The 12,592-nt window shown below is 36.6% G+C and overlaps 1 protein-coding gene across 9 annotated transcripts in view; it reads left to right on the forward strand.

Annotated features, from left to right (window-relative positions):
- LARP1B (La ribonucleoprotein 1B) overlaps positions 1-12,592 on the forward strand; it is a 137,710-nt gene that overhangs the window by 20,359 nt on the left and 104,759 nt on the right. For all 9 annotated transcript variants that reach the window (XM_028164009.2, XM_028164012.2, XM_028164013.2 and 6 more), the window contains exons 6-8: positions 3,931-4,074; positions 4,317-4,482; positions 8,163-8,307. In XM_028164009.2, coding sequence (XP_028019810.2) covers positions 3,931-4,074; positions 4,317-4,482; positions 8,163-8,307 — 455 coding nt within the window. The remainder of the gene's footprint in view (positions 1-3,930; positions 4,075-4,316; positions 4,483-8,162; positions 8,308-12,592) is intronic.

Raw genomic sequence — 12,592 nt, forward strand, 5'->3', positions numbered from 1 at the left:
ACAACTTCCTATTATCAGTGTGGACTAAAGGCTTCTTATGTTTTCAGTGGTTGAAATTGTTATCATGATTGTTCAATTTAATGCTCAAATTGTCCCAGAGTTGGCTAGTGGGAGCCTCTTCTGGGTGGTTTCTGTATCCTTCTTTAAAAAGTCAACTTTACTGAGTTAATAATTATATATATTAAAGTACACTGAAATTACTGTCAGATCCCCTAACCACGAGTCTACTTTCTGTCAGATTTGATTTATCTTTTCAGAATTTCATATAAATTGAACTGTGTAATATAAATTATATCCTCTTGTGTTCTTTTGCTCAGCATAATGATTTTCACATTCATCAGTATTGTTCCATATATCAATAGTTTGTACCTCTTTATTGCATAATAGTTTTCTATTGAATGGATATTCTCCTTTATCCATTCATGTTGGTGGATATTTGGCTTGTTACCAGTTTTTGCCTGTTACGAGTAATGCCACCATGAACATTTGTATACAGACCTTTGTGTGGGCATATGTCTTAGATTTTCAGGTAAACATGTAGGGGTGGATTGCTAGGTGGTATGGTAAACGTGTGTGTGTGTATATTTTTTTGCTGTGCCATGCAGCGTGCGGGATCTTAGTTCCCCAACTAGGGATTGAACCCATGCCCCCTGCAGTGAAAGCGTGGAGTGCCAAGGAAGTCCCTGGTAAACGTATACTTAACGTAATAAGAAATTGCCAAATGTTTCTTTTTTTTTTTTAAATTAATTAATTTATTTTATTTTTGACTGCGTTGGGTCTTTGTTGCTGCACGCAGGCTTTCTTTAGTTGCGGATATGGGGGCTACTCTTTGTTTTGGTCCGTGGGCTTCTCATGGCGGTGGCTTCTCTGTTGCGGAGCACGGGCTCTAGGCATGCCAGCTTCAGTTGTTGTGGTATGTGGACTCAGTAGTTCTGCCTTGCGGGCTGTATAGCGCAGGCTCAGCAGTGGTGGCGCACAGGCTTAGTTGCTCCGTGGCATGTGGGATCTTCCCGGACCAGGGCTCGAACCTGTGTCCCCTGCATTGGCAGACGGATTCTTAACAACTGCGCCACCAGGGAAGTTCCACCAGTGTTTCTTTCCTTTGCTATATGTTAGGTCATATGTCTTGTGGAATTTCCCATATTTTGGATTTGGCTAAATGCTTTATCGTGATACTCCTTAACATGTTCCTTTGTCTTTTCTAAGTGTAACTGGTAATAATAACTAGAGGTTTGCTTAGGATCCAGTTTATTTTTGTTTTTATTTTTGTTTTGGTAGGAATATTTCATAGTGCGTTTGTGTCACAGCAGTAGGAATAAAATGTCTGGGTGTCTTACTTTCAGATTGTGTTGCGGTTGAGTTGGTTCAGGTGTTGTTAGCCTTATCCATCCATCATAAAGTGTCCCATCAGGGACTTCCCTGGTGGCGCAGTGGTTAAGAATCTGCCTGCCAATGCAGGGGACACGGGTTCAAGCCCTGGTCCGGGAAGATCCCGCATGCCGCGGAGCAACTAAGCCTGTGCGCCACAACTACTGAGCCTGAGCTCTAGAGCCCGTGAGCCACAACTGCTGAGCCTGCGTGCCACAACTACTGAGGCCAGCGCACCTAGAGCCTGTGGTCTGCAACAAGAGAAGCCATCACAATGAGAAGCCCATGCACCACAACGAAAGTAGCCCCTGCTCACCACAACTAGAGAAAGCCTGTGCGCAGCAACGAAGACCCAACACAGCCAAAAATAAATAAATTTATTTATTTATTTATTTATTTAAATAAATAAAGTGTCCCATCGGTTTTTCATTTAATGGTATTGCTTTCATTAAAAGTCATTCCCCAGGGCTTCCCTGGTGGCGCAGTGGTTGAGAATCCGCCTGCCAATGCAGGGGACATGGGTTCGAGCCCTGGTCCGGGAAGATCCCACATGCTGTGGAGCAACTAAGCCCATGTGCCACAATTACTGAGCCTGTGCTCTAGAGCCTGTGAGCCACAACTACTGAGCCCCTGTACTGCAACTGAAGCCCATGTGCCTAGAGCCTGTGCTCCACAACAAGAGAAGCCACCGCAATGAGAAGCCCGTGCACTGCAACGAAGAGTAGCCCCTGCTCGCCACAACTAGAGAAGGCCCGCGCACAGCAACAAAGACCCAACACAGCCAAAAATAAATAAATAAAATTAATTAATTAAAAAAAAAATCATTCCCCAGATACATTATTTCAGCAGGGTTTGTTCAAGTTTCAGAAAGAAGAGGACAGGAGGATATGTGGAAGCAGTTGGCTGAGCCTTTGTGTTTTTTATTTGTTTGGGGTTTTTTGGCCACCCCACGCAGCTTGTGGGATCTTAGTTCCCCGACCAGGGATTGAACCCGTGCCCTTGGCAGTGAAAGTGTTGAGTCCTAACCACTGGACCGCCAGGGAATTCCCTGAGCATTTGCTTTTATAGTTTTCTACTGAAATCTTTTAAGTCTGATAATTTTTAAGGCATATTGTCCTGTGAAAGCACTGTACAGTGAGTCCCTGTCTAATCACCATCTAGATTTAGTAACTCTGCTATCTTTAATTCATCCATCTGCTGAATCATTTGAAAGTACCTTGCAGATATCGTGACACTTCAGCACTGATGTCCCAAGAAAATGCAGCATCTAAGAAAATCAGCACTAATTCATTATATCATCTAAAATCTAGTCAATAGTTATATTTACTCAATTGTCCACAAAATACGACTTTAAAATTCTAAAACTTGCCACTGGTATCTAGTGAGTAGAGACCAAGGATATCGCTAAACATCCTACAGTACCCAGGACAGCCTCCACACTAAAGAGTTATCTGGCTCAAAAGGTCAGTTATGCCATGGTTGAAACACCCTGGTCTCTGGGGTATACATACCTTTACATTTATTTGATTGTTTCCAATTGTTTTTCAAAATTGAAATGTACTTGTTTTTACTCCGGCATTATACAAAAGTTCTGTCTTGGTCAACATTTGCTATTGGGAATTCCCTGACGGTCCAGTGGTTGGGACTCTGTGCTCCCACTGCAGCGCTGCAGAGGGTACAGGTTTGATCTTGATCCTTGGTCGGGGAACTAGGATCCCTCATGCTACAAAGTACAGCCAAAAAAGAAAAAACAAAACAAAAAAAATTGATATTATGGGACCTTAAAATGTTTTTCAGACTGGGACAGATAAAAAAAATACTCTTTCATTGTCTTAATTTGCATTTCTCAAGGCCACTGAGACTGAGCACCGTTTTTTTTATTGTCTATTTGCATTTCCTTGTTTGCCCTGCCAGTCTTTTAATGATTTTTCCTATTTGGTTGCGGTGTGTGTGTGTGTGTGTGTGTGTGTGTGTGTGTGTGTGTGTGTGTGTGTGTGTGTGTGTGACACAGAGAGAGAGAGAGGATGCACGAGGGCATAAGAGACATTTGTATGAGTTCTATATGTATTCTGGATATAACTGCTATATTGTGCTGCAGATATCTTCTCCCAGTTTTCATTTCCTTTTTTCTTTAAAAGAAATGTCTTTTACTTAAATAGAAACACCCTTTCCTTAAAAAAATTCCTATTTGTGAAAATAAGTATTATTGTGAAAATAAGTTTTTTTTTTTAGGAGTTTTATATAGTACAAAACTCAGTTGTCTTGGAACTTCTTAAATTTTTAACAGTACAGTTTTAGCAAACGATCTCGTTATCTTTTTAGTATGTTACTTTACTTATCAGAATATCTTCTTTGTATGTCAATACATAAGATGTCTTTTATGACAGAGACATTTTGACAAATTCCTATGGAATCTCTTAAGTTTGTATCTTTCTGAATAATGACTGGTTACTAATAACTAGTTACAAAGTGGGGAGGGGTGGTTACCACATTTTCATAAAGATAATCATGTTTTCATAGTTGCAAATTGGAATGTATAAAAATATTTTTATTTTAAAAAAGGTTGGAGGCGTGAAAGAGAAAAGAAAGATGATCAAGATGAAGTTTCCAGTGTGAGAAGTGAGGGTGGTAATATCCGAGGTACCTTTAGAGGCCGAGGAAGAGGCCGAGGACGGGGAAGAGGACGAGGCAGAGGAAATCCTCGATGTAAGACTTGATTTTTTGTTTTGTTAAATTAGATGAACACTGAAAAAAGTGTGCAAGTCATCTGTTTTTCCCACTATCCCATATACTGTTTTAACTGATTTTACTTGTCTGATAATAAAGATGGTTTTGTATTTGTTTGTTACCCCTTGAGATACTTCACTTTGGATTTTTCTTTATAGTAACTATTTCTTTTTTTTTTTTTTCAATCTGTGATCATTTTTCTTTTTCTTTATTACATCAAGTGAACTTTGATTATTCATATGGTTATCAAGAACATGGTGAAAGGACTGGTCAACCATTTCAAACAGAACTTAATACCAGTATGATGTATTACTATGATGATGGTACAGGCGTACAGGTGTATCCTGTGGAAGAAGCATTGCTTAAAGAGTATATTAAACGCCAAATGTAAGTCAATCAGACATAAACAGATGGGGCAGGAAAATCCATTGTAATATCAAACTGTAACATCATTGATAATATAACACATTTTCTAAGCTGTTTATTAGTAAAATTAGAACATTTTAAGAGTATTTTATATTTTGTTTCTAGGAAATGTTAGTAGAGCATGTATAAAGTATTTTAAAAAATTTATTTTTGGTTCATGTTGTTACTTATATAAGACTCCTGCTTTCTCTCTTGAGGTACTTCTCTGCTTAAAGGATATTAGTTAAAATGTCACGGCATAATATGAATGATTAAATATAAGAATATAAAACTACTTCATATATTTGAAATTAAACAAGTAAAATTTAGCTTATTTGCAAATAAATGTTTATATTAAAATTTGCAAATGAACATAAATGGCAAAAAATGGTGATATCTTCTGACTTTTATAACAATTGGTTTCAGAATCGTAAGTTTTTTAACTTTTAAGTTCTCTTTCTTTGTGACATATATTCAAAGGAGACTACCTAATCTTTTTTAGTTTTAGGCTTTTTATTTTAGTTCTTGTAATAGTTGCTTTCTGAATATTGAACTTGAAGTTTAGGAGAATATTAGTTTTTTCTATTATCTTTAAGCAAAAAGTAACCCCTCTGCCTGTTAGTATTGTGTAGGATGATTTGCATGTTTATATAGTGGTGAGAAAAGTGTTTCCAAGTGATGTGCCTAACTAATTTACTGAAATTTGAACCTTTTTTTATCCTTATAAAGGGAAGGAAAAAGGCTATTTTTGAAAAGGCATAAGCATTTTTATTTTTATTTATTTATTTTTTATTTTTTTGGCTTTGTTGGGTCTTCGTTGCTGCGCCCAAGCTTTCTCTAGTTGTGGTGAGCGGGGGCTACTCTTTGTTGCGGTGCGCGAGCTTCTCATTGCGGTGGCTTCCCTTGTTGCGGAGCACAGGCTCTAAGCGCACGGGCTTCAGTAATTGTGGCACGCGGGCTCAGTAGTTGTGGCACACGGGCTTAGTTGCTCCGCAGCATGTGGGATCTTCCCGGACCAGGGCTCGAACCTGTGTCCCCTGCATTGGCAGGCAGATTCTTAACCACCGCACCACCAGGAAAGCCCCATAAGCATTTTTAAAACATCCACCTTTATTTTAAAAAGAAAATGGACCCTAGTCCATTAATAGAAAATAATATCTTCATCAGCATCAGCCAGGCATCTTCCTGGGATGCCTTCACGGTGGATTTGATCGGCTTACAATATGAAGCAACTTGTTTATTTTATTTTTGCTTCTTTTGTTACAGTTGACACAAACACTAAAGAAAAGGGCCTTTTTATGGGCAGAAAGTGCCTGGCATGTGGCTATCAACTTCAAAACACTATTCCTGTCTTCCTTTGTAACTCTTGCTGCCAGGTCCCTTCTGAGACCTGACAGTGGACATGCAACTCCATGTCAGGATAATCGGCCTCTAATGTGCTCATGCAAGTGAGGGAGGAGCATAGCTACTTCAGTGTTGACAAAATTTCTGATCATGCAGTGTAGAATCCAGAGCTTCCAAGGTAGGACATGATAATGTCCCCTAGGACACTGAACAAAGTATCAGACATGGCATTGGGCATGACTCCTTTTTTTGTTATTATTTAGCAGCAGAGTTTTTGGCAGATACTAGAGCACCAGGTTTAGAATGGCTCTTCACTGTTACTGCTCTCTGATTAGTGGACATCTGGATTTGAGGAGTCATGCTTTTGACTTTGTGTCTTTAAGGTTTCTCAGACATAGATAGGCTTCTTCATTAGGGTTTGGATTTTCCTCTTTGAGAAGTTACTGAAAAACTTCTTGTACTTCAGGAATATTATGCTAAATATTTTGAATTAGGAGGCTTAACTGTATTATGGATGGTTGAGTTCTTAAAATCATTTTAACTGAAAATGTATGTTAATAATTTGACATTTTTGATGTCAGGATATTAAAAATGGAAGATCTTGATTATTTCTAACTGGGGCAGTCTCTTGGCATTCAGATTTAGACATAAGTATTTTTGCAGCCCGTTAGAAGTTTTAAAAAGTGTATACTGTAGGTAATAGTGATTTATGAATTTATTTATATACTGTGTTTCTCACAGAGTACTAGATTAAAAAGGCATCTTACTAATTATTCAGAGAAGTTTTTGTCTAAGAACACTTTTAACTTGTGTTTAAATCAGATGTCTTAATGTCTGAAAATTTCGAATTTATGCGTATGTATTACGTGCCTACTGCATTTTAGCCACTGTGAAAGGGCTTTTGAGACATAACAAAAATCAGAATGTTCATTTCTTCAAGACTTTGATTATTTTCTTCAGCGTTTAAGAAGAGTAAATGATTTACTAGTGTTACTGCGATGTCAGTTGTATTTCACTGATCTAAGGGAGCTTTGCACTTTGATAGTTGGATAAATATCAGAGTATAAAGAAGCAACTTGGGTATTTACATTTCTAAAATAAGACATTTTTCCCACCCAGTGAAAGGTAGCTCAAAGCCAGTTTTCAGCTGTAGGTGATTATTTCTTCAAAGTTAAAATTTGACTTAAGTAATTCAAGGGTATCTTGAGTTCCCCAGTCTTACTCCCAAATATATGAGCTGGTGTGCTTTCTTATCATTTGCCACCCTTCTTTGAAAACTTGCTCTGTGATTTGGAAACAGTGTAGGATTTTTAAACTGTAAGCCATATCATTTGATGTCATGTATTTCTTTTGTATTATTCTTTTCTACATTTCCCCCTATTTATCCTCTTGTTCTGTTTTTCTAGAATCTTGTTCTCGTTTTTTTTATATGCAGGCTGTAATTTCAACGTGTTTCTCAAATGCCATTATTACATGTATTCTTCATATTATCTTTATATCTTGGAACTTGTAGTTGTTGATCATACAGTTTGTTCATTTACATTTCTCTCTATACTTTCCTAGAGAGAAGATTAAGGTGTATAAGTTGCTTCTGTATTTTTTTTGCCCATGTATATACCTCATGGTGTTGCAGATATTCTTTGTTTAACTGTATTCTGTTCACTTTTAACGTCTTCTATAGTTCTGCCTCTCGAAGGTGGGAGATAGTGAACCATTCAAATATAAAATTGTGTGCATCTGTGCCCACATATTCACTCAGTTTTTACTAAGCATTGTGCTGAATGCTAGGGTTCGGAAGTATTAAACAATGTCAGTACCCCGCCAATTTAGAAAACAAGCTAATCTACTCTGTAAACTTGACAAAGAATACTTCCAATATACCATTATTTTCAGTGATGGGAAAAAGTTGGAAGGCAGTCTGTTGATGTGTTTAACTTTGTTATTTAGTGTTTAAATGAAGCAAGTTAAAGTAGCTTTGAAATGAAATTTTTCACTTAATTGACTCATTAAAAAGTTAATTATTGAACTGTTTTAAAGTATGGTTAATTGTTTATACCTGGGTAAAGCTGATCTAACAAAGAAGTACGTTTTTGGAAAGATAGTATTCTAAATTTCTTTCTACCTGTGTAAGAGAAATTACTAACAGTAGGGTTTTGTTGTTATTATATTTACCCTATGTATGTTGTGTTAAATGTATATAATGTAATTAATAAATCAAAATAGTTTTATAACAATTGATATTATAAGCCATAGACATTTTAATATTCTGTTGAATAAATTGATGAAATTTATATTTACTTCTTTATTTCTTTTTTCAGTGAATATTACTTCAGTATAGAAAACTTGGAACGGGACTTCTTTCTTAGGAGAAAGATGGATGAGCAAGGTTTCTTGCCTATTTCCCTGATTGCTGGTTTCCACCGTGTTCAGGCTCTCACTACAAACCTTAATCTCATTTTAGAGGTAATTTTTCATACACAAAACAGTCTGTACTTTAGTTATGCTGTGAACCTAAAACCGCTCTAAAAAATAGAGTCTGTTAAACAATTTTAAGGAAAAAGCAAAAACAGTCTGTAGTTACCTAAGGCTTAGACTGTATCTCAAGGCTTTTTTGCCATTTTATAAAACCCAAATAAATGTCTGACCCCTCAAAGGATTACTTAATGATGTTTCCACCTGTTTTTAACCTGATCCTTCTTAGATGGGTTGAACCCCAACACAAACTTGAACATTCTTGGGTGTTCTTGGTCCTTTAGTCTTCAGGTTGCTGTAAAATAGCACGTATTAAATTATTAAATTAAAATTTAAATTAAATTAAATTAAAATTTATATTTAAATTTTTTCCTGTATAAAGAGGGCTAATTTAAAGTAGTCTTTCTAGTTGTGTTCTTTTTTTATGTCTTTAATAAGTTTATTTTATTTATTTATTTTTGGCTGCACTGGGTCTTTGTTGCTGTGTGCGGGCTTTCTCTAGTTGGGGCGAGCCGGGGCTACTCTTCGTTGTGGTGCATGGGCTTCCCATTGTAGTGGCTTCTCGTTGTGGAGCATGGGCTCTAGGCGTGCGGGCTTCAATAGTTGTAGCACGCGGACTCAGTAGTTGTGGCTCGCAGGCTCTAGAGCACAGGCTCAGTAGTTGTGGCACACGGGCTGAGTTGCTCTGCGGCATGTGGGATCTTCCCGGACCAGGGCTTGAACCCGTGTCCCCTGCATTGGCAGGCGGATTCTTAACCATTGTGCCACCAGGGAAGGCCGGGAAAGGATATTTAAAAAAAAAAAAAAACTTTTGCATTACCATTATGGTTAGCATTATTAATACATAGTGACTGATTTTTTTTTGTAGAGTTTATTTATTTATTTTTGGCTGCATTGGGTCTTCGCTGCTGTGCACGGGCTTCCTCTAGTTGCGGTGAGCGGGGGCTACTCTTCGTTGTGGTGCGTGGGCTTCTCATTGCGGTTGCTTCTCTTGTTGCAGAGAATGGGCTCTAGGTACGGGGGCTTTGGTAGCTGTGACACACAGACTCTAGAGCGCAGACTTAGTAGTTGTGGTGCATGGGCTTAGTTGCTTCGCGGCACGCGGGATCTTCCCAGACCAGGGCTCGAACCCATGTCCCCTGCGCTGGCAGGTGGACTCTTAACCACTGTGCCACCAGCGAAGTCCCCACAGTGACTGATTTACAGTAAGAAATAATACTACTGTGAAACATAGAAACACATAAGCATAGTGATTTAGAATAGCATAGGTCTGAATTCACTTAACATTCATTATGTACCTACCACTTATTACAGTGGGAAAGATGTCTTTTTTTCCCTTAAGAAGGTAAGGCTTCATTAGGCTTTGCAGTATAAACATACTGATTTAGAGCATGGACTTTAGAACCTGCATACATATCCTCCTAGCTCTGTGACTTGAGGCAGGGTCCTGAGACTTCTGTAAAGTGGAAATTGTTACAACAATACATACTTCATAGGGTTGTTATGAGTATGAAATGTGTAATGGCAGAGTCTGGCATACACAGTAAGCTCTAAATAAGAATTTGCTGTTAACTGTTAGTCTTCAAGGATATCCTTCTGTTGATTACTCCTTTTATCTTCATTTCATTTCTACCAGCTTTTTCCTATATGTATTTGAATATGCTTAAGTCTTAACTGTCTTGAAAAAACTATCAAAAGAAGCAGAATATATTTTAGCTAACACCCGTATCTGCTCTGGTTGAGTGTGTCTACACAGCTAAACTTACTGAATCTGTTTCCTCCTCTCCCATTCATTTTTCACCTTACTTCACTCTTTTTCTTTTTTTTGTTTTGTTTTTTTCTTTGATACATATGTATATTGTAATAATGGCTATTGCAGTGTTATCACTTAACATAGTTATAGTACAATATAATAGAAATAATAGAAAATAATAGGAAAAAAACCCTCAGATACCCAGAAATGTTGACTGTATACTGTAGCTCATTGTTTAGGAGTTCAAGATAACCAAGATTTGGTTTTAGTAAAAATACGTCTAACTCTGTCTAGATCTTTTCCTTAATTTGTGTATGCTGTGAGCCTTTTAAGTTTTTGTGTGAGTCTTTTAAGGCCTGAGTTACAACTTTCCCCCTTTCTGTTTTCTTTATTATTTTCTTCTTGAGTTTTTTTTGTTTTTTTTCTTTTCAGTAGGGAATTAATTCCCTGTGATTCAATATTCAAAGGGTATATAGTGAAAAATTTCCTTCTCATCTTTCACCAACAGTGAACTAGTTAAACCTTCCTTGGTGTGGCAAGTAGTGTTACTTCTTTTTTGTGTATTCTTCCTGAGATAGTTCATGTTTTGCTACATATACTGTTATACCCCTTCCTTTTATAAAAACAGCATATATTGGAAGATCATTCAATAGCTATATATAAAGAACTTTGAATTTTTTCCTGAAAATTTTTCTTTAAATTGAGACATAACTTATACATTGTATATTAGAAGTTATAAGATTATGAATGACTTTCCCCTATGTACATACTTGTGTTACTGCTACACAGATTAAGATAGAACATTTTCAACATCCCAGGGAGCTCCCTTGTACTCCCTCCTAGTCTGAATCACTGTTCTCCTCAAAGTAGTTGCTTTTCAGAGAGGTCCCTCATCTTGTTTTTTAAACATTTAATAATCAAAGTTATTTGAAATCTTTTATATCTGACTGTTGCTTGTTATTTCTGTAAGGCTTATCCATGTTGCTGTTGTGTGTGGCAGTTGTTTATTTTTCATTTTGCAGTAGTATTCAATTGTATGAATATAACTTTTTTCGGGTTCCTCTTACAGACATTTGGATTCTTTACAGCTTGAATATGTGACTGTTGTGAACATTATTATTGTACATATTTTTGGATGGACATATGCACTTATTTTTCTGTGAAATTGATGGGTAACAGGTTATTTGCGTGTGCATGTGTGTTTGTGTGTGTGTGTATACAAACATATATATATACGAGCTTAGCTTTTGTAAATACTGCTAAACGTTTTTCCAAAATATTGAACCAATTAAAACTACTGCTGTTCAGAGTTTGACTTGCTTCACATACCAGCAAACAGTGTTGGTGGTCTTTTTCCAAAACATTTTGAAAAACTTAAACCCATAGCAAAGTTTTAAGGTGATTTTTCTTTTTCTTTTTCTTTTTAAAATTCAGGTGTAAATAACATGATGTAAAATGCAGGGCTATTAGGTGTTCAGTTCGAGTTTTGAAAATTGTATAAGCCTGCTCCAAACAAGATATAGTTAATTACTCTAAAAACTTCCTTAGTGGCCCTTTGCAGTCAGTCCCCCATCCCCTCACCCTTTGCCCCACCAAACCAAAGCACTTTTCTGATTCTATTACCAGAGATTTATTTTGTCTTTTCTTTACATTTGTGTAAATAGAGTTCTTCTGTCTCCTGGCTCTTTCATTTGTAGTTTTTGAAATTCATCCGTGTTATTGCAAGATCTGGATGTTGGGTATACTGCTTTGCTACTGGGGTGTCATTGCTTCTAGAACATTCAGTGGACAAAACTAGAAAAATACATTAAAAAAATACACATATCAGCAACTCAAACGCTTTACTGTAAGATTCTTCCTTATTTCCTTCATTCCATATTTCAGACTCTCTTCTCTTTCAGTGAGTATCCTGATTCCCATCAAAAGAGTTTGTTTTTAAATAATTTAATACTAATTTTAAAGTAATGTCCAGTTACAGAAAATATACTTACTTGAGAAGTAAGTATGATACTAATATTAAGGGCATACAAATGTAAGATACTTAAAGTAATACATATAATGTGTTCTCCAACTAAAATATAGCGAGTTTTAATCTTTATAAGTTAACAGTTTGTATGTTGAGTTTTTATATTTGTATTTTTCCTAGTTTCTAAAGGTGTGAGTATCCTTGAATTTCAGGGAAGATTCAGATCAGTAAGGCTGTAATTTTTATTTGGAAGAAATTTTGTTCTAGTTTTATTTTATCCTTAAATTACAGCAAGCTATTTTTGAGAGCCACCATATCCTAGTGGCTGAGAGTTTTCATGTTGGACAGATAATAAATGGTTTGAGTCCTGGTATTGCCTCATACTAAGTCCATAACCTTTATCAAGTTACTTTATTTCTTTGAGCCTCAATTTCCTCATCTGTGAAACCTACTTTACACTTACAAGGTGTTATGAGGAATCTCTGCATGTGTGTGTTTATTATTCAATAATGGTGGTATTTATTATAATAATTAAATATAATGCCTAAATTTTATTT

The sequence above is a fragment of the Balaenoptera acutorostrata genome, chromosome 5 (genome assembly GCF_949987535.1).
Source record: "Balaenoptera acutorostrata chromosome 5, mBalAcu1.1, whole genome shotgun sequence".
In the NCBI taxonomy this organism is placed as follows: Eukaryota; Metazoa; Chordata; class Mammalia; order Artiodactyla; family Balaenopteridae; genus Balaenoptera; species Balaenoptera acutorostrata.